This window comes from Centroberyx affinis, unplaced genomic scaffold (assembly GCF_046629955.1).
Source record: "Centroberyx affinis isolate AG114_WGS23_722 - 3 ecotype Tasmania unplaced genomic scaffold, CSIRO-AGI_Caff_v1 ptg002079l_1, whole genome shotgun sequence".
NCBI lineage: Eukaryota > Metazoa > Chordata > Actinopteri > Beryciformes > Berycidae > Centroberyx > Centroberyx affinis.
The window spans coordinates 89,351-116,096 of record NW_027280407.1 but is presented as its reverse complement, the minus strand read 5'-3'; the positions used below and the strand labels follow the sequence as shown (position 1 = coordinate 116,096).

At 41.8% G+C, this 26,746-nt stretch overlaps 1 protein-coding gene across 2 annotated transcripts; it reads left to right on the top strand.

The window, feature by feature from the left end:
- xpo1b (exportin 1 (CRM1 homolog, yeast) b) lies at positions 1-25,450 on the top strand. 2 transcript variants are annotated; one of them, XM_071531425.1, is made up of 25 exons: positions 1-75; positions 2,036-2,167; positions 2,635-2,736; positions 5,339-5,411; positions 6,836-6,897; positions 7,597-7,641; positions 9,689-9,870; positions 10,710-10,758; positions 10,871-10,990; positions 11,218-11,346; positions 11,439-11,597; positions 12,606-12,803; positions 14,968-15,106; positions 15,670-15,851; positions 16,463-16,619; positions 17,131-17,294; positions 17,442-17,576; positions 17,851-18,034; positions 18,269-18,375; positions 19,764-19,958; positions 20,606-20,774; positions 21,454-21,588; positions 22,519-22,678; positions 22,839-22,935; positions 23,963-25,450. In XM_071531425.1, the coding sequence occupies exons 2-25, from the start codon at positions 2,042-2,044 to the stop codon at positions 24,107-24,109; spliced, it is 3,216 nt and encodes a 1,071-aa protein (XP_071387526.1). In that variant the 5' UTR covers positions 1-75; positions 2,036-2,041; the 3' UTR covers positions 24,110-25,450. The 2 variants fall into 2 exon arrangements, with proteins under 2 accessions (XP_071387526.1, XP_071387525.1); XM_071531424.1 differs by having other exon boundaries at positions 25-342.
- The last annotated feature ends 1,296 nt before the right edge of the window (positions 25,451-26,746 follow it).

The window sequence follows — 26,746 nt, the reverse complement described above, 5'->3', positions numbered from 1 at the left end:
CGAGTTAGTTGCTTGAGAGAGGAGAGGAGGCGCAGGCACACCATCTCCATACCGCCCCGCTGCAAAATTATTTAAGTAAAGAATTAATTTGTGAATCAAGGTTTATTTTGATTCGTAAAATGTATCGGAGTGACATATTCCAGAGCTTGCCGTGATTGTAGTTTTGGAATCCACATCAGTGGTTCTTATCAGCCAGACATCACTCATTGCTGGAATTGGATATAGTCAACGTTGCAGAGATAGGAAATCTTTTTCCAATCTACAGTGATACAGAATTACTAACTAAATCTTGTAGCTTCTTTGGCAAACGCCACTCTTTTCAGTCAGAGCCTTGGACTTTAGGTAGGTAACTGGGTTGCGGTGCAAACCAACCATGCTATAATTACTTGGGTTTACCTTTGTACGGGGTTAAAAAGTATTTTAGTTTGGCTATGTAATATGTGGTCTTTCATAGTACTTCTGCAAATATAATTTAGAATGCAAAGGATGGCATCAGTGGCATAAGCGAATAGCTACCGATAGCTCGCTAGCTATAGCATTTAGCTCAACGGTAACATTAGTTGCACTTTTAAGGATTAGCTAGCTGTTAAGAGAAGGTGCTGTACCGTACGCTAACTTAATGCATAACTCATCGAGGTTGCATCTTCTAATCGTGGCATTGCAGATGAATAAGAAATCCAACGGTGTTTGATTAAGCCCGTGCCTCTCCCACCACGGCAACATCACTCGTGTGCGTGATGTGAGCGGATGTCAAGTTGGTGTTGCTAGGTACTTAGCGCTAGCCAACGGTAACTTTCTTTGCGGAATATGCGTCTGTGGAGTAGCATCCGGACAAGTTAAGATTGAGAGGCGAAATCCTTTACGTGACCAGTTTTATGGAGAACTGAAACATAAAGCGACAACTCTGGCTTGAACAATGTCGTTAGATGTATATTGTGTTAGTATGAGATATTGTGTTATGTTTAAAACTGATGTCTGCGCGCCATCCGTTCATCGCCTCCTTGGTGGGAGTGGTTGGAGCGTTGCCTGGTTGTCAAGGTGATGGTTCTAACCAACGAACTAACTAACTAATCACCATCATTGTGAACTGGTTTCTGCGACGGTTTCTAACCTTAGCTAGCATGTGAATGGGGAAAAGCTATTGGTAACATAATGGCTTAAAGGCTAGCCTACGTTAGCGGTTTATATGAAGTAGTGACGTATGCATGTTGTTTACGTTAGTTAAGTAAGCAGTAATGTCAACACAGTGATAGCCATTCATTGTTTCAGTTTAAACAACCACCGTTACCAGCACACTTGTGGTCAGTCTGAAGGAGTGAGCTCTCGTCATTTGCAGATGTAAACAACGTGACGTCGTCTAGTATATCCGGCACGTGGCTTGGTTAACCTTTTTATTATGATCACGGATAGTGCTAAAACCTGTCTGCCGATTGTAAATTTGAAACTACTGTACCTTCACTGTACATAGTAAATAAGCTTGTTTAAACAAGGAGAAAGATGTCATTGCCCCTGGCTTCATGGATGATATACTTACTTTTGCAATTCAGGTTTTGCCGAGTTTTGGCCAGTATGGCAAGTCTAAAGCTTGACCATCAACAATAAAATCAAAGTTTAGCTTGGATTTTTCTAAACATTATTGAAGTGGCAGTATACTGATCCTAACCACAGGGGTGAGATAATTCAGTCAAATCTCAAGAGAATGAATTGCTAATTTATCTCTGCTGCAGGAGTCCCAGGTTCAACTCCTGATGCAGACCACTGTATCGGCCATTTGCTGCCAAATTGCGCAATATAGCACAGCATAACAGAACAACTGACACAGCTTTCTTTTCCTTTTTTAGGCTTTTTGAACAGTGTTGGGCTTGTGACAACACGAGCATAACTAATTAGAATGACTGAGCATTGGTGGGGCGTAGGGAATGTTTGTAACATGGTCAGCTGTTTGGAATTGTTTCTAAACACACAGTTCACATGACTTTGCCTGTTGAATGTGTGCTGTGCTCTCACAACCGCCCTCCCTCCCCTGTCCTTGCAGAGCTCTATGCCAGCAATTATGACAATGTTAGCAGACCATGCAGCACAGCAGCTGCTGGACTTCAACCAGAAACTGGATATCAACCTGCTGGATAATGTGGTGAACTGTCTATATCATGGGGTGGGACCACAGGTAACTAGTGAAGCAGATACAAAAAATGTTTTATAAGCTCTGTGATAAAAGGTATGTTTTTTGATCTGGGTTGAACATGTCATAGGATTTAACATTAGTACCTTGTGATGTAAATGTAAAAGTAGGCCTATACTTACTTTCAACCAAGATATTTGTCAGGCATTTTTTTCTCTCCATGCTTCAAATCTACTTTTAATCCATCACCTGACCTAAAACAGGTTGTATGTATATGCTTCTTTTCCTGCTCAACATGTGAAACAAATCTGTTTGGCAGTAACACATTCACAGAACCGTTGGCCTTTTTGTTTAGTGATTGACATAACAGCACAGACAAAAACAGACAACTGACTTTATCCTTTTTTCTAAAATGCATTTCTCTTTCTCTCTCTCTCTTCATGGGCCCTTTAGGGGTCTGTATTTTGTGCCGTATGCCTTACAATTGAATGCCACCCATTTCTGCATTACAGCAAAGAATGGCACAAGAGGTGCTGACACACTTGAAAGAGCACCCAGATGCCTGGACGAGAGTGGACACCATACTGGAGTTCTCCCAGAACATGAACACCAAAGTAAGCTAGCTCCAAGTCCAGATAACACAACCAAGACACATCTCTGTGCTTTGAGGAAGAGCTGTATGCTATCACAAACTCTAAAAAAAAAAAAAAAAGAAATCACAACACTAGATCATGGTATGGTTTGCTGAGACCTACTTAATGCAAAAAATGCCATTTGGTGGATGTTGAAAGCACCTTACAGTACTGTGAGTGCGTACACAGTGTGAGCGCACGTGGCCCCAGTGGAAATCGAACACCTAGTCCTGGCGGTGCTAGTGCCATGCTCTACCCCTTGAGCTACACAGGACCTCTTTCATTTTGATAAAATAAATTCTGTTGGATGTGAACCTACCAGAGGGACAGTGGACTTTGCCCGTTAACTCCTGGTGGTGTTGATATCATTTAAATTCCAAATAGGCCTGCTTAAGTCCTGTTCTGTCCTGTTGGGTGTGGATGGAAATGTGTTCCTTCAATCTCACCCATCTCTCTTAAACCTACCAATCCCATCAGTTAAATCGAACTTGGGGCCATGTTTGAGTTTGAAAATGGAGTCAAAATAACAGTATCGGCCTCCATTCTCTTGCTCCTTTCATCTGTTTGAGAAGTCCTCAATTCAGGGTCCTGTCCCCAATGTCTGCAGTTAAATGTTCATGATGCCCCTCCCCTGCACTGATACAGCTGATGAAGCAAACTGCCCATGAATAGTGAACCCAGTGATTCAGTCTTCAATAGCAGTCAGGGATTCTCACAACTGTATTAACAAAGCAAAAAAGAAAAGAAATTGACTGTTATTTAAGATGACCGAGCCTCATCCTGTGTCCTAGTATAATGTACCATCATGGAAAGTGTCACTGTATGTACTTCAGTATGAAATAATGAAAGCGCAGTGCATCTAAGACTTCCTCAAAGCGATGGTGACATTTGCCTTTTTCTTTTTTGCTTGCCTGTAAGATTGCTCTTAACACTGACATTCATTACTAATGTCTGAGTTGATCTATCAACAGTGTTTGTCGTAGTTTCAAATTTATAATTTCCCCCCCAAAAAAAGCAATGAGGGCATTAGAGGAAAAGAGGAAACGAAAGGTAAACACCTCTTGAATTCTGCATTCACCGTGTTTCATTTGTTTAAAAAGTGCATAATTCTAAAGCACTTGGAGAACATTTGGCTTTTTTCTTAATCATTTCAGTAATGGTAATATGTGAAGAAATGTCATGAATTCAAGCTGTGACTATTTGATATTAATCATAATGTTCCATTATGTTTATGGCTTGTAATAGGAAGAAAAGGGGTGTGTCATCCTGTGCATCTTGACACAGCTAGGCTTTGACGGCAGGCCTCCACAAGGTCTACCCTTTTTAAATTCCCTTTGACTGAATTCTGTTCATCCGTTTCTATTGCATCTGTTTCATTGGACAGAGGGAGGGTGCAGGCTGCAGTCAGGAGGATCCATTGTAGAGAGACCACCTATTGCCGACTCTTATTTCACCTGTAGGGATCATGGCTCTGCCCCCCTCCCTCCTTTTTCCTCCCTATTCCTCCTCTCCTCTCCGTTCCCTTCAAAACCTCAGCCAAGACCTTTTAACGATGCGCTTTTGGCAGCACAGAAACGTTGCAAGGCATTTGGCGATTCTCCTGCCGATAGCTTCTCTCTTTTTTTTTTTTTTACCTCTTGTGGTGTTTTTTGTTCACAGTGTGGCAATTAAAGGTGAAACAAAAACATTTCAGAAGTGTTTTGCAGCGCTACAAGTGACACCTGTTATCGGTGTGCAGTCAGTGTTCCAGTTAGGGGATTTCACCTTTAATCTTCCCAGCATCCATTGTCTGTAGCACATTATGTCCCCCCCCCTCCCCTCCCCCAGCTTTAATAACATCCTCTAATGCATCTCATTCATTGTTTTCAAAATGATTGTATTCTTGAATCGATGATCCCTACAGCTGAAACACAGTCAGTTGAAGTAACAGTAGATCAATAAGTACACTAACTTGTAAAAAAAAATACTTTTCTTTGTTTTCATGCTTGACTATAGAGCACCCAGGAATTAATATAGGGCTTAACCTGTGGTTGGTCTTGCTGTTCCTTATGAGACACACCAGTTAAAGGGGACACCATGACTTGATGTAATTTAGGCCCTACCTGTGTTGGATTTTGATTGAATCATAATCTGCGTTTGAGTGTTAGGAAAATTGAGTCAGATGGTTTCTCTAGGCTCGGTAAAGGAACATTTAATATAGACCCTGTTACATCTCCTAGACCATTAGACTCAGACTTGGACCAATCAGATGCCGAAGCACCTTAACTGATTGTTTCATTCCTCTGCTGTCTTTTGCTTTCTGGTGTGATGCTGGGAGAAACAGCAGGACTTCTGCAGTGTTCCAGCTTATTGCTTGTAGAGATTTTTTTTTAAAAAGGAACTAAAAGCGAATGTTCTGCATACTACAAAATCTGCATGAAAGATGTGGTTCAGTCCAGTCCAATTTAGACATGAAAGAAGTTATTACAGGCTGGTCCAATTCATAGCCAAACTGTTTTTGGTTTGTATTAAAAATACACAATGCTTGTTATTCAGTTATCGTAACAGCCTGTTCCTAACGCTCCTCTGTCCTTGCACGTTACAGTACTATGCTCTTCAGATTCTGGAAACGGTTATCAAAACAAGATGGAAGATTCTCCCCAGGAATCAATGTGAAGGTAAGCTTTTCTTTATAGCGTATTTGCACTTGATACCAGTCACAAGATGCTTGAATTGTGGCAGTGTTAGCCCCTCCTTGTAACTGTTGTGACGTGCGGTTGCCAAGTTGAGCCGTATTCCCCCACTAAGCATGCTGGTTTGTTTTCTGCTCGGCTGGCTCCCACTGGCCGCTGCAGAATGGTTGGATTCTGCACTGTAGCAGTTTTCTAAGAGGAAACAACCAAAACACGCCAACACTGATTTCAAAGCTTTGTGAACGGCATCTTTGGGGAAGTAGAGGAACACTGGTTTAAGTTGTTGTCTCTGTTTACTTACCTTGCTTTTAAAATGTCAGATCAAGTTTCTGCTTGGAAACATTGTGGATTATCATGTATCATGATCGTGAACAGCATGCGAAGTTGTTTAAAAAGTAACTTTTAAAGATGATAATATGATGTGGGGAGTGGTAGACAGAGGTTACTCACTGCATAGAATGTATCCCAGTTTTCTATGACTGGCAAAAATGTAAGGTTTTAAGATATTAATCCTCTCAGTGTTATTTTGTTGCCTTTTTGCCAATTCTGATTTGTCCCATTTCAACATTTCCCTATTTTCCAGCTAAATTCATTGTCCTTTGTTGCCACCTGCTGTTTAAGACCTTCTCTGCAGTTTTTAACGAGAAGAGAATCTTAAAGACTGGGGACAAAATAGGTTTACAGTTTTAACTCAAGTTTTTGATCATTGTCTTAAAGATTTTAATTTGGGCAATAAACCAATAATTCTAAAGTAAAACTGGTCATCTTTTGCCAAGCAGTTGATTATATACCCCCTCCATTTTTTTCCATTTTAAAAAATTTTGCTCAAAATATATTTTTTTTCATTGACCTAAGACTTCCCCACTTCTGACCGTAGATGCCTGACTTTTGTTCAAGTGGCAAACCCAGTGCAGGGCGACCGGCAAGTATGTCTTTTCCCCCCTTGTGTCAGAGTATTGCCTTGTTTCCGGCTCCGCCCACTACACCCCACCACATAGTATGCTCAGAGTCCAGTACAGCAACAGCCTAGAAAAAAATAGGAGTCAACTTGCTCTGCTCACACTGAGGAGCTTGACTTTGTCCTTGAAAACATTTGGGGAAATGTAACTTCGACTGAATTTTTTGCAATATTGTCTGCCCCATAGAAATTCAGTGGCAGTTGCAATCCACATCCATATGTTTTTCAACTGGAATTGCAGGAATATATAAATGGAGGCGTGCACCTTTTTTAAAGCACCGGCGTACTGGGATAGGATTGGCAGATTCAGCTAGTTCTGTGCCAGCAGACTGTGCTAGGGTCAGTGAGTAACGTGCCCCAGGCGACTCGTCATGTCAGGATGTGTTTAGAGTGCAGCTTTTCCTTGGTGCAGGCTAACAGCCTCACTCCTGCTGTCTTTGTTTGCTTGCAGGTATTAAAAAGTATGTTGTTGGTCTCATTATCAAGACTTCATCAGATGCAACAAATGTGGAGGTGAGTTGAAATTTTGAACTGAAATCAAAGCTGAATTGATGTTTGGGGATTACTGTAGTGGTGCACCAATGACAGCAACAAGTGCTAACACATTGCTAAATAATTGATGATGATGAAATATTTGGTTAATAGTTAAGCTTCATTCCAAATTTAGATAAACATTTACAAAGTAGCTAAAATGTAAAAGTTGAGGCAAAAATTCTTTCTCTGGGATAAAATACTGCATTGATGTGTACTGAAGATTTCAACAAAAAGTCTTATCAGTGCTCCCGTAGAACTTTTTTTGGTGTATGGTATAATGTGAGGATAAATTGTATTGGGGAATTTGATGTAGTCAATGGATAGGATGTTAAAGTATTGTCTAATTGTTTGATGTAATTGCTGGATTTTGCTATTTTTCTCATATTGATATATTTTGAACATGTTTTGCCATGTTCTGAATGAAATTTAAAATGATAAAAGATGCTGCTATACCTTGCTAGCCGACAAGAGATTGCTAAATAGGTTGCTGTTTTGAAGGCATTGGCTATGTGGTTGAATGTTATTGGTTAAAGCTTTGATCAGAATGAAGGTCATGAGGTTTGATGTGATGAAATGACTAATGGTATTTGTGATGAAGCTTTGACAGGTGCAAGGAAATTGTGAGTTTGTTTGACAGTATAACAGATTCATTTCTCCCTTGTTTATTTTTACTTTTAGAAAGAAAAGGTGTACATTGGGAAGCTGAACATGATCCTTGTTCAGGTAAGCCTTCAATACTATTGACGAATGGAAGAATCTTGTTACAAAATGAACTATCTCCTAAATCCACTGTTCAGAAAAGTGACAGCAACTCTTAGAGAAGGATTGTTTTAATTGCTGTAATATGTGATATCAAACTATTGTACTTAAGTTGTGTACGTAAGTAACAGAATTATGCAAAATGGAAACCCTTTTGTATTGATGGAATCCTCTGTTTTTGAGATATTGAATGATCAGCTTGAGGTATTGATTTTTTGCCCAAAAGAGATGCATTACATTAGGGTTTAGAAATAGAACTCTTCAACATAAGTTGCATAGGCATGCTTACATTACAGGTTGAACATGGGTAGTCTTATTGTTTTTGTGGGTGTGTCAGTCCGGGTTGAGGTCAAGTCACTCTGTTCAAAATGCCAATTTAAACTGTGATTCACATTATGATGTTAGAGCCCTTATTTACAATCTCTTGTTAGATTGGATGTAAGAACCTTATTATGGCAAATTGTTGGAGTCACAGTCTTGACAGTCCACAGAAATGGTTCACACCTTCAGTAGGATTAGGCTACAAAGCAAAGCTTTTTATTGCAGTCTGCAAGGAGATTGATGCAGTCTCTCCTTGCTGACTGCAATAAAAGATCCAGTCTCAGCACAGCGATGGTACAGTCTCAACAAAATGTCTGAGTTAAAGTGTCGTAAATACAACAGAGTTGGGAATTCTGTCCTAACTCTACCAGTTCTAGCCAGTTTAGACAGGCAACTCAGATTTACTCAAGGGCAGCGGAAAACTACTGACCATGGAGAAGTGCTGACAAGTCCTGGTGAAAAGTACGAGGGCACTTATCCATACAGAGTAGACAGAGCAAAATTGAAACTGTCTTAGTTGGTATAACAGGTCATTAAGAAAACTGCACTCCTGAGTCTCCAACATCTTAACATGGTGATTAAACATAATACAACATGATGGCTTCATAATGAGAAGGAAGATTATCCTGAAGTGGGAGAGCTGAAGGAGAGGCAGTGTAATTGCTTATTGAAACACTGTTAAAAGATACAATATTTGTAGTCATTATTGATTTTGCAGTTTTGTTAATCAGCAACATAGACAGCAAGTGATGGCCCACAATAGAGGTATAGTACACCATACTGTATACAAATATTTCAGTGGCAGTCATAATAGTACCATTGCCCCAGGAAAATGCTGAATCCTGCTGATGTTTGGCTGTAGAAATTAGGTGTCAGCCGTCCTCTACTTGATCAACAAAATAATCTCTGGCCACCTTGGGAGAATATTGTCAGTCACTGAGTTGTGTATCAGAGTAAGGGACTTGAGATCCCGGCTATAATTGGCACAGGCCCGAGCGATGGCAGCCTCGACTTCCCTAACCAGGTTAAGCCATGCAGTTGGAGACTTTATTCTCAATCTCTCGACAGAGCGGATAGAAGAGCCTTATTATGACACGTGATTTCCAGATTTTGAATTTTGTTACTGAATTGAAAGTGAATTGACCCTACCTACCAGTTGTGTGTGCGTGTATATTTGAGAGAGAGAGAGAGAGAGGGAGAGAGACCGGCTCACTGGCTACATGAGTGACTTTGCATTAATGCCAATGAGAATGAGTCATTGCCTGCGTCAGCTGAGCTAACATTGTTTTGGCCTTCAGGGATCAGCCACTGTGGATCTCCAGATTCCACACTGCTCTTCAGTAGTCCGTGTGCTTGTGAAATGTTTGTGTACATGCACATGTATGTTGCATTTGTGAGTGCTTCTATGCATGTGTGTTCCCTTGCGTCACATGGCTTGGTTAACACAGTTCTACATTGTTACTATTTTACTGCTGTATGTCCACAGTCAGACTTCCCATAAAGCAGAAAAAGGGGCACATGCACGACTTGAGATTGAAAGAAGGAATTGTCATTTTCAGTTGGAGTCACATATCATGCTCAACTTCTTTTTTGTTCCCCTAAATTTGTCACTTTTGGAGCACGTCTTCCTCTGTGAAAAATATCACTGTAGAGCCGTGTGACACCGATGTGTGTGCCCCTCTGTCTGTAGATCCTGAAGCAGGAGTGGCCGAAGCACTGGCCTACCTTCATCAGTGACATTGTGGGGGCAAGTCGCACCAGCGAGAGCCTTTGTCAGAACAACATGATCATCCTCAAGCTGCTCAGTGAAGAGGTCTTCGACTTCTCCAGTGGCCAAATGACCCAGGTCAAGGCCAAGCACCTCAAAGACAGGTCAGCTTGCTGCACCCTACTGAACCTCTGGAACCAGAGTCACTTTAATTGTTAAGTATAGTAAATGCCCAGGAATTTGTTTAGGTGACATTGCTGCAGAGACATCTCAAAGGAATAGTTCTCCCCAAAATGAAAATCTGGTCAGTATCTACTCACTCCCATGTCAGTCGAAACTCCAGTGAACTTCATATGACCACCAAACACAGAGCGAGTTAGCCCCCGGTAGTTCCATGTGCAGCATAAGTGTTTTGTAGCCAAATGATTGCACTGTGCGCTTTAAAGTCTGACATTTACCTCATTATCTCGTACATTTCCCTCAAAGACATTGCTTTGCTATAGAGCGCACCAACAGTTACGTGCCTGGTCGCATGCGCACCCTACAGTAGCAAGCAGAGTCTTCTGTGAGAGTTCTGTATGGCGCAAGTATTGTCAGTGAGGAAAATGAGGTAAATATTGGACTTTTGAAGCCACAGTGGATTTGGATTATGCTGCACCGGCTGTTTGGAGAAATGTGATGGGCGTTTTTCCCCCTTTTTTGTCATTTTTATTTAATTTTACTAATTGTTTTTTTAGAGTTGTAAAAATATGGCTCTGTTAACTTCAATGATTGAAATTGAGCTGAATTTTCCTTTTGGAGTGAACTATTCCTTAAAGAGTTTGACTTAACTGACACACAAGGAGAACAGGATCTTGCACACAGTGCAGGACACAGTGACATCTCTGGAAAGAGATATTCTCCTCTCTCAAAAGCAGGAAGATCTCTTTAAAATTTCTAGTATCAAAATGTGTGTTAGAGGCATATGTCAACTCTCCATAATATGTTTCTTTGTTTCTTTCAGCATGTGCAATGAATTCTCCCAGATATTCCAGCTTTGCCAGTTTGTTATGGTACGTGAATCCTCACCTCTTCCCTGTTAGCATTATTGTACAATCTTTTATAGTCTTTTATCTACCTGTATGTGGCCATCAGCTGTTTGTCTTGTCGTTGGTTGCACCTTAGGAGAATTCCCAGAATGCCCCCCTGGTCCACGCCACTCTGGAGACCCTCCTACGTTTTCTCAACTGGATTCCTCTGGGCTACATCTTTGAAACCAAACTCATCAGCACGTTGGTGTATAAGGTGTGTATACATAGATGCACAAAGTCTGATGCGACAAGTTTGCTTGAATTGTAGGACTCTTGTCTGAGTCAGAATGGTGTTTGCAAAACAAAACCTCCCACATTGCTTTGTTAGTAATGCTGAAGAAAGGCATCCCGAGAAAGCTTAAAAATACCGCAACAAAGACGGACAGAAATTGTTCAATAAAACCGTTTTTAACCCAGATTCTATTTCTGTTGTTTTACCAGTTCTTGAACGTGCCCATGTTCCGCAACGTGACACTGAAGTGCCTGACAGAAATTGCTGGCGTGAGCGTCAGTCAGTACGAGGAACAGTTTGTCACCCTCTTCACCCTGACCATGTGTCAGCTAAAACAGGTGGGCATAAACAGTAGTCTCAACAACAGGCAACGCGGACATTTCCCTCTGTCATGTGCACAACCTGATCAACCTGATCCATGTCCGTCTAGATGCTGCCTCTGAACACCAACATCCGGCTGGCCTACGCCAACGGGAAGGACGACGAGCAGAACTTCATCCAGAACCTCAGTCTGTTCCTCTGCACTTTCCTCAAGGAGCACGGCCAGCTCATCGAGAAGCGGCTCAACCTCAGAGAGACATTAATGGAGGTGAGTCAATGTGTGGTCCCAGGATCACTACATTATCCCAGTGGTATCAACTAATTGAGATCTTAAAGGAGTCATTTAGCGTTATATCCCATTTATTGTTTTTTAAAATACAAACTTTACAGTGTCAAACCTAGGTTGAAGTTAACTGCTGTCCTGGCAAACAAACACGCTCTACATAAAAGGGCATGAATGTGACAATGAAGTTTTTGAAACCACATGAAACTTTGACAAAACCAAATTAAGGCTTCATGATTGCTGAGATGACTTATCTAGCTCGGGCAATTTTCAAGTTACACAAATGAATGACCACAGATGGCTTCTTCTGAAGGTAGGAAAACAAGCCCTGATATCTCCAACTCCACTGACTGTGTGCAGACACATTAGGAATAATATAAGGGAGGGGGGCAACCTAGACCATTGGCACCAAGGGTGAATAACTTCTAAATTCAATTAAATCTTCAGTTAATCTTTTATTTAGCTGTGTGGCTGAGTTGGATCAAGCATCTAGACAAAATCTGTGGCGGTGTCTCAGTTTTTCCACTAACACCTGTTTCCAAGGACAGCACTGAAACACTGACAAAACATAACTTGGAGAGATATTTTGTTTACTAGTGAAACTTTTTATCGTAGATAATCATTTGTTGGAACTAATATTGGTAAGAAGTGGTATTTTTTGTGCAGCGGCATGCTTTTATGAATCACTTACAGGACATGCAAATGATGAGAAGCGGTGGTGCCAAAATAAGCAGTAAAACTGAGGCGGTAATCCCCGTTTATGAATAGGGAAAATGCCTACCGCCACAGTCTTACCCATTACCGTGTCTTTAACCCTGCTGCTGAGTTTTATGAATACGGCCCTAAATCTCATCCATCATCTCAGTGGGTGCCCGGGTTGAGTCAGGCATTTATTTCCGATTCTGTGAGCTCTATCCAACAAAAGGTACTGTTGCCATTGCCATGTAGTTTGCGGCATCCATGGTCTCACTCTTCCCTTTGGTCTTCTTCCAGGCCCTCCACTACATGCTGCTGGTGTCGGAGGTGGAGGAGACGGAGATATTCAAAATTTGTCTGGAGTACTGGAACCACTTGGCAGCCGAGCTCTACAGAGAGAGTCCCTTCTCTACCTCCACCTCCCCTCTGCTCTCTGGCAACCAGCACTTTGACGTGCCGCCACGCCGACAGCTCTACCTGCCTGTCCTCTCCAAGGTACTGCACTGAGCTATATACATACACATGCATTTCATCAGCGAGCTCAGAGTGCAGGGTTGCCGACAGCCAGCAAAGTGCTGAACCCCAATGTTTTGCAGACACAATAGTTGTGCCCACTCTCCAGTTGCCAGGTCACCCCTCATCAATCCCTCAGTTCTTAATCGGGTCTCTCTACCTCCAGTTCAAACCCAGGTCTTGCACATCAGAAAGTGCACACTAAAACCTCTGCCTGTTTGCTTTTTTGGAGAAACAACTTCCTTTTATTTCTAATGGGACTACTTCTGTGTTTGTATATTCCTAATCATATCCCACTGAGGGAGATTCAAGCTTGCATGAGCTCAGCTGCAGCTACACTGTCACTCTTATGCTTGTTTACTATTAGCTTATGTACTTGTTACAAAATTGCTTCTGTATTAGCACCGGCGGTGTGAGGATTTATGATCTGCGTTGGTGATGGTGCGCGTAGACCACCGAAACACTAGATGGCAGTGACGTGCTTTGTTAACATGAAAGTAATAACAGAAGAAGTAGTAGTGTTTACATTCTCTGAAACTCGTGTTTTGGGATTTTTATCATCACAAATTCGGTGACATCTGGTCGTCTTTATAATTTGGAGATGAGGTGTCCTACAAATGAACCTATATGCAAACCTCCTCAGCTCGTCTCTCTTTGATCTGCTTCATGTTGTCTTCGCTATCCGCGGACATCAACTGGATACAGGTATAGGAGGAAATACAAAGCGGGCCAATCACGCTTCTTGCGGTCTCGCGTTTCATTTTTGGCGAGGTGCACGTAAGCATAAATTACCCTTTATGGTGCTACAAGGAACCATTTTAGAAAGGTTTCCTATTGCACCATGCCCAAATGGTTCTACATAGGACCTTTATGGTGCTGTAAAGAACCATTTCAGAATGCATGCAGTGTACCAAATCAGCAGTATTAGAGGAACTTATTAAGAGAACTTTTCTTTTCCTGATTTAACAAATAAGGAATTTTATTTGAGTTATCATGGTTCTATATAGAACCACTATCTGAACCAAAGAACCCTCGAAGAATCCTCTTTTCTGTGTGTGGACCATGGCCTGGGTGAACACCAAATTCTGATTGACTGAAGGGGTGTTGATTAATTTCAGATAACTGCATGACATGGTGTATGCAAGTCCTGAAAATGTCTTAAATTATATTATCTAAACTCAAGGCCTTATGAGGTATTGAATCCAGTTCAATATAGCATTTTAAATCTGAATTTGAGTTTTAGATGTAAAATGCTGTGGTGTCTTTGTTCCTGTTAGAAATCAGCCCAGTCATGCAGATACGATTCTGACAGGCATTCATGTTTTTTTGGTACTTGATTACATTTACAGACACCTTGACATGGTCATGTCACTATTTGAAATTAATTTACTATCAAGGTGCAAGTGTTCAACTGAGCCATCGGCTGATGCACTCTGCATCAAATACTTGCATTGTTGTAGCAAAATTTTCTATTAACGAAAAAATCCTTGTCCTACAACAAGATAGAGATGGCAAAGTTGTTTGGTGTTTAGAGGTGCAGCATTAATTCAGTTTGAGACACCCACAAAGTATTTAAGCTAGCAGACATGCTAGAATCAGCTGGCAGCAGTCAAGCAACAGGTGGTTACCAAACAGTTGCCAAGAAAGTTGCTAGTTACAAAGGGACCATCTTACTGAAAATCAGCAGTCAGCAAAGCACAAATAGTATTGTGCTTGAGAGAGAATTTAGAAGAGAGAATAATTAAAAGTTGTTGTTTTTTTTGTTTTTTTTGTTTTTTTAATCTTTTGTAATGATCTTTGATAATGCAAAGGTGTGCAGTTATTAAAAGATAATGCATGAGGCACACACTTCATGGTACATTATCCCTTTACTTTAATACACATTATGCCTACACATGCAAACACTAATGCTTACATATAACGCATATGTACTGTATAAATATGGTCAGCACTATCAAAATACTGTGCTGTATACATTTTGCATTGGGCACGTATTTGTGGACCAGTTCTTAGAAAGGGTTTGGCTGTTGGATGCAGTCAGACGTGTGTGTTAGTGTGTGTGTGTGTGTGTGTGTGTGTGTGTGAGACCAGTGAGAGTGTTGTTAGCTATGTGTGTGTGTTGACAAGCGTTTATCCTCTGTGGCAGGTGCGTCTGCTGATGGTGAGTCGGATGGCCAAGCCAGAGGAGGTGTTAGTAGTGGAGAACGACCAGGGGGAGGTGGTCAGAGAGTTCATGAAGGACACCGACTCCATCAACCTCTACAAGAACATGAGGGAAACCCTTGGTACGGCTCGGTCATAGGAGAACTTCAGCCCACACCCACTGTCGACACCGTCCTTTGTTTTTGTCCTGCTCTCCTTCTGCGGCGCCAGTCATAACCACACAGTGACAGTGCCTGACTGATGATGTCTTCTCATGCATGCTTTCTCTAATTTCCTGTACCCTCTAATTTACGCATGTACCCACTCACTTGTTCATTGACATGCAGGTGCACACACACTCACTGTTCACATATCCGCACACTCACAAGCTTTTTTTTTTTTTTTGGCCAGCACTAGAACGTTATACAAATATTGTAGGGATGTATGAATATTTGTTCCATTTATTCTCTGGGAGCCATGGCTTTGAACTTTATACTTGCTACCGTTGGTTTTTTGTTATGTTGAAATTTAAGCTCATTCTACTGTTGCACTGATTGCAGGGTCAGAAATTAACAGTCGAGCGCCAAATGCTGCTAAAATTTGTCTTAAATAAATCAACAGCTCTTCAGCCATTGTGGACTGACTCATTGTAAACGGTCTGGATAGATATAAATATAAATCAACGGTCTGCTTTGCCGCCCTGCAGTGTACCTGACTCATCTGGACTACGCGGACACGGAGCGCATCATGACAGAGAAGCTCCATAACCAGGTGAACGGCACCGAGTGGTCCTGGAAGAACCTCAACACGCTGTGCTGGGCCATCGGATCCATCAGCGGGGCCATGCACGAGGAGGACGAGAAGAGGTTCCTGGTCACGGTCATCAAGGTACAGTAAAGCTTTGCACTCACAAGGCCAGAGCTGGACCCGTGTATGGACAGCCTCAGAGTGGCAGTATTGATCCTGGTGCACTGGGGTGGAAAGAGTACCAAAATATCCTCTTGTACTTTGCTGAAATGTTACTTTAGTAGAAGTAAAATTACTGGTATAAACATCTACTTAAGAAGAAGTAGCTCATTTAAAATGTACACAGATTAAAGTAATTATGTAACAAACTACAAAATGATACTACATATCATCTTTCCCATAGAGTGCAAGATGAGGACATAGGGTATTTTAATTAAAACATATTACAACTGCTTACTGCTGATACAGCTATGCAAGTGTTTAAGTATTATGGTTTCATAACCCATTGACTTCCACTAGTATTGTTACAAATTTCAAGAGGAGGCTAGTGCCAATTTCTATCATGAATCTTTCCTCTTAATGGGCAAACTGGTCACAGATCAGCACCTCTGTTCATCAATATTTTATGCATACATGCCTGTGTCTGTTGATTGACACCACTGCCTAAGGAAGACCGATGTAATACATAGGTTTTTATCAACTTTTACACTGTGGTGTGTTGGGACATTCTTCTGACTGACTGTTTGTTTCAGGATCTGCTGGGTCTGTGCGAGCAGAAGAGGGGGAAGGATAACAAGGCCATCATAGCCTCCAACATCATGTACATCGTCGGCCAGTATCCACGCTTCCTCCGAGCCCACTGGAAGTTCCTCAAGACTGTGGTCAACAAGCTGTTTGAGTTCATGCACGGTGAGAGACGGGGGCGTGAAAAAGCTTTGATACTTCCATTTGAATTTAGAAATCCAACTAAATTGAGTTTTAGATGACAATGTTGCAGTTTCGTGGTGTGCTCTTGTCCTGGTGAGAATACAGACCTGTATTCTGATAGGTGTATTATTGTTTTCATTTCATTTTCACTAACTGGAATTAATGAGGTCTAAAACCAAAAAGTCTTGATGGAATTTGCAGACACCGAGGGTACAATTTATTCTCCTCACAGAGAGAAAGGTCCCTGACATACAATTCAAGTTGAACTTTCATTGTACTTTATCTTAGCAGAACCTAAGCATCAGCATATCATTTTTTGTGCCCCAAATGAAGAATAATTTTTAAGGTGCTGATAAAGAAATGATGTATGAAAAGCTGTTTCTGCATGCACAAATCGTATCACAGTCACAGATTTAAACAAAACAAATAATTAAGCATGTATTGTTCGTATGATGCAAAAAACCATTGTCTCCCCATGTCTCCCCTTCACCAGAGACCCATGATGGCGTGCAGGACATGGCGTGCGACACCTTCATCAAGATCGCCCAGAAGTGCCGGCGCCATTTTGTCCAGGTGCAGGTGGGCGAGGTGATGCCCTTCATCGACGAGATCCTCAACAACATCAACACCATCATCTGTGACCTTCAGCCTCAGCAGGTCAGCACAGAGATGCACCCTCATGGGCATTTGCCTCACTGGAGATTTATCACAACTTTGAGTAGAATGCCAGAATTGCTCTAATTGTATAATACATTCTCTCATATGCTGTTGCCTAATCCAAGACTTTTCTTGTTGTTTGTCCAGGTACACACCTTCTACGAGGCGGTAGGCTATATGATTGGGGCCCAGACAGACCAGGCAGTTCAGGAGCATCTGATAGAGAAATATATGCTACTGCCCAATCAGGTGTGGGACAGCATCATCCAGCAGGCCACCAAGGTAAGAGGCAGCTCACATACATATTATATAAGATAGTATATCAATGTCAGTCTTTTTCTGTAATGAGGCCAGGATTCAAAGGATGACGAAACATCAGAACACAGAAACAGTATTAAGCAGGTTTTTGAAGTCAGTTTAGACTACTGTAAGGATCTTGTTCTTACCTCTCCACCATATATTACACACTTCATAATGAACCTGGGGGGGAGAAGGGGAGGCCAGCAACGCACCAGTGTTGATCTCTAACTGTCCCTCCTCACCTCTTGGTCTTCAGAACGTGGACATTTTAAAGGACCCAGAGACCGTGAAGCAGCTGGGCAGCATCCTGAAGACCAACGTCAGGGCCTGCAAGGCCGTGGGACACCCCTTCGTCATCCAGCTGGGCCGGATTTACCTGGACATGCTCAACGTCTACAAGTGCCTCAGCGAGAATATCTCCGCCGCCATCCAGACAAACGGTAAGGGGTGTGTGTGTGTGTGTGTGTGTGTGTGTGTGTGTGTGTGTATGGTAGGGATGCACCGATCTGGATTTTTGGAGCTGATAGCGATTTCCCTAGCATCTCCATTACATTTTGTGTGTGTGTTTGTGCACTCGACTGATGAGACAATATGATCGTCAGAGTACGCTGTCAGACAAAAGTGTGTATCGATCTCGTTCATGTGTCCTTATGCGTCTCCTCTTTGCGCCGCAGGTGAGATGGTGACGAAACAGCCCCTGATCCGGAGTATGAGGACGGTGAAACGAGAGACGCTGAAACTGATCTCAGGCTGGGTTAGCCGATCAAACGATCCACAGATGGTGAGAAGCGGCTCCGAAACGCTCAGACATGTGGCAGCGTGTTTAAAGAATTGAGGAACAATATCCTTGTTTTCAGAGTGATAACCGTGAAATTGTATAATCCAATGGTTTTTGGAATGGATTTATGGGTGTTTATGGGTCAACATTTCTCAGCACACAAAGGGACTTTCAGACTTTTGATTCGCATCAAAAAATTTAGTTAAATGTATTTAACGTAATTACATTTAAGTTAAATTTAAGTTGTGTCTTCAGGCTACAGCAGTGATATATTTTACCCTTATCTGTCCTCTGGAGATACTGTGCTCTGTGGCCATCAATGAAACAATTGACAGTAAAAAAGAAATGCAACTAATCCAGTTGGTATTTTTAGATCAAACACAAAGCTTTCATTTCAGTGTGGCTGACTAGGCCACTTCCTGGCTCAGCTGTGTGTTTTTATTGGCGTAACGATTGAAATTCAGAGTGTGAGCTGTGCAGCCTGGGACCGGTGATTTGAAGACATGTATGCAAAAATTTCCGCTACACTAAGGAAATCTGAGAAGAAAGCTGAACCTCTGAAAAGTCCGAATACAATTTAATACTCAATAACCTACCAAGAATAAAGTAAAGTTTTATTCTGATTCTGTGTGATGTTGCAGGTAATGATTCTGCTGTGGTGGTTCCTACCTTCCCGCCATATTTACTGTGCAAAGACGCAAACCTCTAGCTTCATTTGCCTCAAATACAGTTTTGTTGGATTTATAATGACTGTGTTGAAATAACCTTTATTCACAAAATAACACACAATTATTTTGAAACTTTTATTTCCCTGAAACTAAAAGGTCCGGCTTTAATTGGCTATTGAACTGCAGAAAATAATGAGGATTGTGCCGTTCAGTTACTAGGCTTTTTTTTTTTTTTTCAAAGTGTGTATAAACGTACATGTGCATCCGTGTGGAAAGTATTGGAGACCCACTGTCTGTGTTGACTGTTACCCATCTCATGAGCCTGTCCTTAAAATCCCCCAGTTGGTGTGTTGAGAAAAAAAAAATAGACCTTGCACATTGTATTCCGCTCTCAAAGTGTGTAAATTTATTAACAGCTGTGCTTCAAAACTGGCAAATGAATATTTCACTTTTAAACAGTCAGTTTAGACAAGTGTCCTTCAAAGCTCGTTTTTCTGTCATCCGGTGAGAAAATACTGGCACAGTGGGTTGGAATCATTGCTTCTAAGCTGTCAATAAATGTATATACTATGGGAGCAGAGAACAGGCTCCAGTATTTCCTCATATCTTGGATTCCGTCCAGCACCTGTTGTTTAAAGATTTAGATGCTTACGTTTTCCTTCCTCTGTCATTAGCGTGTTAATTCCCGCTAATCCCCCCCCCTGTCGGCCCTTTTTTTTCCAGGTCGGGGAGAACTTTGTTCCGCCGCTGCTGGACGCCGTCCTCATCGACTACCAGCGCAACGTCCCCGCCGCCCGCGAGCCCGAGGTGCTCAGCACCATGGCCACCATCGTCAACAAGCTGGGCGGACACATCACCAGCGAGATCCCGCAGATCTTCGACGCCGTCTTCGAGTGCACCCTCAACATGATCAACAAGGTAGGGCTGCGCGGAGGGATATCTGTTAGGAGTGCACCCATCGATCGGCCGCCAAAGTCAGTCCATCCTAAGCACATTGAAGTTTACTATTATGCACTGTTGTATGAAATATGCACTGAGCTCTGCTTTGTGATATCAGACTGAGTTCCTCTCTGACTGAAATGGAAACTAAAAACTTCCTCATTAAAGAATTGCATCACACACATTTGTTTCATTGAATATAAAACAAACTTAACACTCCTTACACGCATAAGGAATAGCTTTAGACAAAAAATATGCTTGCTTCTGATTGAGGATCATGCCTACATGCCTTTTTTCCGTAGTCGTCGTCCCTGCCCCCCACCCACCCACTGGCTTTGTTTATATGGTGATTTATTGGATTGAAGACAGTTCTTCATTTGGGAATTTATTGTGTGTGTTTGACATAAGGGGAGCCAAGATGTGACAGCTAAACAAGCCTTTTACACTTTAACATTTTACATTTAAGACTGTAAATAAAAGGTTTGTTTACATTTGTAATGTTTGGAGAAACCTTGAAATAAACCAGACCTGTATTTTGAGTTTTAAACTGTTAACTTTGGATCTACATGACCAACTCCTGAATAATATAATAAATAAATAAATTGCCGATTGTATTTTTCTACTAGAACTTTGAGGAGTATCCGGAGCACAGGACCCACTTCTTCTACCTGCTCCAAGCTGTCAACTCCCACTGCTTCCCTGCATTCCTGGCTATCCCCCCTGCCCAGTTCAAACTGGTGCTGGACTCCATCATCTGGGCCTTCAAACACACCATGAGGAACGTGGCCGACACCGGTAAGGCTGACTGGGACTCACATACACGGACATACACACACACAAGAAAACTTGTCCATCTATGGGCTGGGCTTGACCAGACAAGTGAAATAAATCAGTTTGAATATTCTAACTAATATAATAATATAATGTCATTATGTATGGTACACATTAGAGCAGAGTGACTTCACTGTGGAATGTACCAACTACTCACTCTAACTAAATTCATGAGTCTTCTGGTCGGGAGTGCAGTTGCAGAATGCAGTTTTCGCTATGTAGAATCTGTTCAGCTGACAGAGCACGGAGACTGAGGATTGAACACACACACACGGACACACACATATGCACAAACACACACCTTACCCACTTACCTAAACTCACCTCCAGTTAGCTCTTCAGTTAACTCAGTATGTGCTGTGTGTTGGTGGCACCATCAATGTGTTTAATTTCCTCTGTTGTGGTATTTGGGAAGTTAATTCAACAGTGATTATGGATGTAGAACTAGAATATTCTCGCTAGTATCTTTGTGATATGTAAGAAAGGGTTATGGATGTCTGGAAAATGTATAGGAAAATGATTTAGGTCATTTCCACACCTTGACAAGTTTGGAAATTGCACAAAAAGTTTGTACACTGTGGAATTTTGAAATGAAATAAGTACAGGAATCTGAATAAATCTGTATGCATTTCTGCTCACCCAGGCCTGCAGATCCTGTACACGCTGCTGCAGAACGTGGCCCAGGAGGAGGCGGCAGCTCAGAGTTTCTACCAGACGTATTTCTGCGACATCCTGCAACACATTTTCTCCGTGGTCACAGACACGTCGCACACTGCCGGTGAGCTCACACAAGTGTTCCTCAAAAAGGGGTGCGCGGACCCCCAGGGGGTCCTCGAGTGTGTTCCAGGGGATCCTCTGCAAAATGAGGAATAGCTTAATTTCACTAACATTTAATTCGCTAGATATTATGAATGTGTGAGAATGTCTGTTGTGTTCCCAGGTTTCACTCTCATCAATATGATCTCCCCATGTACAGTGTAGACTGTAGTTGTACAATTCAATACTAAATCAATAACACAAATCCTCCCAAATGGGGGTCCATGACATGAAAACGTTTTGACACGAAAACATTTGACTCCACTTAAGTACTCTAGAATTTACCTAAGATTGAAAAATGACCAAGGTAATATATTGGTGTTGTAGGGATGTGATACTGGAATGCTACACGCACATACACACACACACACACACACACACACACACACACACACACACGTAAGCGCGTCCTCGGTCACAATCTGCCTGTGAAAAGCCACACAGAGGCATAAACAGCTTAGAGGGAAGATGCTCACATGATCACAACAGAGGAACAAGAAGTGCTGGATTGATGCCTGTGTCCCCTATTCACAGCAAGCAGCCAGGCTTCCTGTGGAGACTGGGGCTGCATGGAAAAGTATAAAAGCAACGCCACTGCAATATCGAGCACTGCTATTTCCAAATTGATAGAGGCTGCTGAAAGTTTTTTTTTATACTATGCAGAATCTCTGGCCTAAAAATTAAGTTGCATGTAGGACAAAGTCTTTCATTTTATTCAAACTGAGCAATCATAACCATAAGCTTCTCATTCCCCATTGCACATTTTTTTTACACTGAAAAAGTTTTCTAGAAAAAACAGCATTCATATGTATTCTAATTTATATTGCCAGCACAACATTCAGCTAAAAACGACACAACCATAGTACATCTTGTCCTGATGTGTGTCCTGCAGGCCTGACGATGCACGCCTCCATCTTGGCCTACATGTTCAACCTGGTGGAGGAGGGGAAGATCACCACGGGCCTAAACCCAGCCAGCCCCGCCAACAACCAGGTCTTCATCCAGGAGTATGTGGCCAACCTGCTCAAGACAGCCTTCCCTCACCTACAGGAGTAAGTATAGATGCGGATGAACACACACACACACACACACACACACACACACACACACACACACACACACACCCTCTCACGGTACACAATATACATTAGTTGGTCATTTGTTTTTTGTTCGTTCTCATCAAGGAAGCTTGTGTGTCTTTGTTTGCTTCAGTGCCCAGGTGAAGGTGTTTGTGACCGGGCTGTTCAGCTTAAACCAGGACATTCCTGCCTTCAAGGAGCACCTTAGGGACTTCCTAGTCCAGATCAAGGTGAGGATTTTTCCAACAAGGACAATAGCCAGTTCACTATTCTGTTACTACTGTATGTGAATGTAAGGAAGTAATTTTCATTGAGCTGCTGTTGCATTCATTTGTAAATCGCTGTGGATTAGAGCATCAGCTAAATGTCGGAAATGTAAATGCCATTGGCAACTTATGCGTGTCACAGTAATGGATTTGAAGAAGTAATGTTATGTAATTGTAGTGTTATGATTGTGCACAGTGGCAGCCATCACAGATGACCCCATTGTGCATCTGTGATGCATTACTACTGCAACGGTTTATGTTTTCTCTAATGTAAAGTGGAACAGAATAGGCATCGGTATTGTAGCACACAACTTGATTCTGAACTGGTTGCTAGACAATTTCTTATGCCTTCTAATGGCTGAAAAGAGAGTAAAACATGGATTTTACAAATAGTTCCTCCCTGGGGTAGAGCAGGACTGCAACAGTGATTTACTGTGGCATGCTAAACATACTAGGAAAAGGACTTCTGCGATGGTTACACCTGTCATTAAATGTTAAATTATGTCATTATGTGTTCTATAACCCTTGTTGGTGTCTTACCTATCCTGCACATTCCTTCTCAACTACTTGTTTTTTTGCCAATAGTCCAGTATATTTGTGTGCTAGTAAGCCTAACTAATTTAAATATCCAGTGGCTAATGCATGGACCTGCATACCTCTGGCATTGCTGTTTATTGTCAGTGCTAGATTGGCTTTGTCTATTTTCAACAGGGAGAGGTTATCAACAGCTACATAGTTGGCTGGTTAGCTGTTGTTTCCATAAATAACATTTTCCTACATGGCCAGCCTGTCCCTTTAAGTACATGGAAGGTTTGTGGCCAGCGTGCCAGCTCATTGTTGGAATAAAACTGCGTGTCTGCGAGTGACAGAGCGTGTTGTGATGTGCTCAGTCGGCGCAGGCAAAGCGTTCAGTGAGCTAGTGTGTCCGTGTTGCTGCGTGCGAACCTCCCAGCTAACGCCGCTGTTTCCTTCTATCTCCCGCCGCCTCCAGGAGTTTGCGGGCGAGGACACCACAGACCTGTTCCTGGAGGAGAGGGAGGCGTCGCTTCGCCAAGCCCAGGAGGAGAAACACAAGATCCAGATGTCGGTGCCGGGTATCCTCAACCCCCACGAGATCCCCGAGGAGATGTGTGACTGAGCACCAGCTCAACCAAACTGTACAGTCCTACAAACAAACACAAAAATAAACCCTAACCACAGCAAACACAACAAAACCCAAGAGAGAGGCGCTTGAGTGCGGTGGGAGGCCCCTCCCCCCCTCTGCGGCGGCAGAGTGGGCCGTCCCATTGGATGTTTGTTGACCAAAACAATGCCAATAATATGTAAATGATTACCGCGTCACCCTGTGGCCCTTTTTACATAATATGCGTTTTCTATGGAGACTTTTTGTGTAATATCTTTCCAGAACTGTTAATCTAAGCTTACGTTTTGTTCGGTCTATGGCCCATCCCAAGAGCTGCATGGTGAGGTTGTAACAATTAGGAGAAGTTAACCATTTCACCCCCCCCCCAACCCCCTCTCCTCCCTTGTTATGTTTTTTTTCCCCCCTTTATTCCCTATCTCCCATATATTTGTTTATATATATTATATATACAGTCTGAGCAGAGTTTTTGTGAAAAACGGCATATGTGTCGAGTCATCAGAATAGAGGCTTCTAGACCTGTGGTGTGACAGACAGGAAGGGGAGAGGTGTTCTAGAGGCGCACGCACCACTTGTTTGGTGCCCCACTGTATTGTGGGAGAATGTGAATCTCACAGATAAATGAATGAAGGTCTGAGAGATGCTGCTCCACGCATCAGGATCAGCATCCGTTGCTCATGAGTTATGCTTAACTTAAAAAAAAAAAGTGTTTGGCCACTGCCAGGCAGGAGGTTTTTTTTAGGGGAAAGCAAAACAGATTATGTGCATATCATCCCAATTGTATAGCATCTTTAATACCATGGGAACATAATTGGTTATTTTTTTCCTTTTATTCTATTGTTTCTTTTTGTTGTGGGTGTGTGCGCGTGTGTGCTGTCGCCTAGTCGACATCAGCGTTTTGTTTTCCTCTAAGAGGATTGTTGCTCATTTGTGAGCCTTCATTAATGGGATGTTTTAAGGAAGCGGTGGAGATATTTATGGGTTCTTGGTTGGTTGCATCTTTATAACAACTCCTGTTTAACTCAGACGGCTTTCGAGATTTTGAATTGTACTAATTTACATTGTTTACCATGCTGTAGTGCTTCAAGACACTACCTTTAGAGCAAAATGAAATAAAACTGGGTTTACATTTAATTTTGTATTTTTGCATTTTTCATTTGTACCTGTTTTAAGTTCGATCCAAATAAACAAAAGGCTTTTGTCCAGAGAGCAAATTAATTGCCAACGAGTTTAATTAGGCAAAGAATGTATAAATCCAAATAAGTACCCAATCTCTAATGGCAAATTTCCCTTCTCGAAGTGTTACATTTGTTGTGAACTTTTTGAACTGATTAAAGTTGAGAATTTTATAACCCTGCCTTTTGCTCAGATTTCTTCATTCCACCAAAGGGCTCTTTTATTGGATTTTACTTTTCTTTTTTTTTTTTATCGAGTCAATGATTTATAAAGTGCTTCTAAAACTCATTATAAAGCGCTTTACAGAGAACAAAGGGCACAAATACTCATAAATAACCATATCTTGTTTTTTTATCTGTGAGAGATTATTAATGTTTAATGAAGATGCCATCAAAACGTATTGCCTTTTAAGAAACCCCTTTTTACAGCGGTTTCAGATCAGCTCCTTTTAGCGCTTCACCACTGGACTTGTTTTTCATTGGTCCCTGAATATTTACTTAAAAACTGTCCAGTCTGGCAGGTTTGTACCATATGAACTGATGTGCCTTCACTCAGCAGGTTGACATGATTTGAGTCAGGAGGGCCGATAATGTGGCTGTTCTACATTCTTCTAGGTCACTCAAGGAATGACTCATTACCAAAACTACATTCACTTGGAAAAACATTAAGCACATTCTTATCCTGATATTCAGAATAATTCATTTTACTGTACATTTTAGGCATTTAACATACCTTCTCATCCAGAGTGACAGAATGAGTGCAACAGTAGTAAAAGCTTAAATCTCTAAGTAAGTAACACTACAAGCAACCAATAGTAAAGAGGTGAACTTAAACTAATTCTTTGAGATGCATCTTCTGCATTTGTGCATGATTCTTTTCTTTCTGTTCATGAAAAGTATATAATATAGGACCTTTAAATGTGCAGATTAAGGACAGGTAGTCCTACCAAAAATCAGTTAAGTGCATATTAATGCAGTACAAACAGGTTATAAACTTGTTAGCCAAGAATAACTGTCATCAAACATCAGAAAATTACAGAAAATTACATTCAGTTGAATATTATGTCATTAACTATAAAGTTGCCCCATAAAGTATCCAACCCCTACATTTTTTGCACATTAGGTTTATTATAGCATGATCTGATTATAATAATGATGCGCTCACAATGTGCTTAAATGATGATGCCTTACAGTGCCTTATGAGCACCACTTCCAGTAAAGTGTAACCTATAAATCTTTGGGTTTGGTTCTGGTTTAAACCCAAGTTGAGCTCCACCAATGGGCAAAGCATCTGATCCAGTGAAGTGATATCACAGGCTTTCAGATATGGCTTTGGTCTGACTTCAGTAAGCACAGCTATGCAGAACGCATTCCTGGGCAGAGTACAGTAACGGCTCTCCACACAGGCTCACATCCGGACTGGCATCAGACTGCGCCTGGACGACCAAGAGGTGACAGG

Excerpts from the sequence above, each read along its gene's own strand:
- xpo1b (XM_071531425.1), top strand. The coding sequence starts at position 2,042 with ATGCCAGCAATTATGACAATGTTAGCAGACCATGCAGCACAGCAGCTG. Across the intron at positions 9,871-10,709 it reads GCCAAGCACCTCAAAGACAG|CATGTGCAATGAATTCTCCC; the intron begins GTCAGCTTGCTG and ends TGTTTCTTTCAG. Across the intron at positions 12,804-14,967 it reads ACCTGCCTGTCCTCTCCAAG|GTGCGTCTGCTGATGGTGAG; the intron begins GTACTGCACTGA and ends CCTCTGTGGCAG.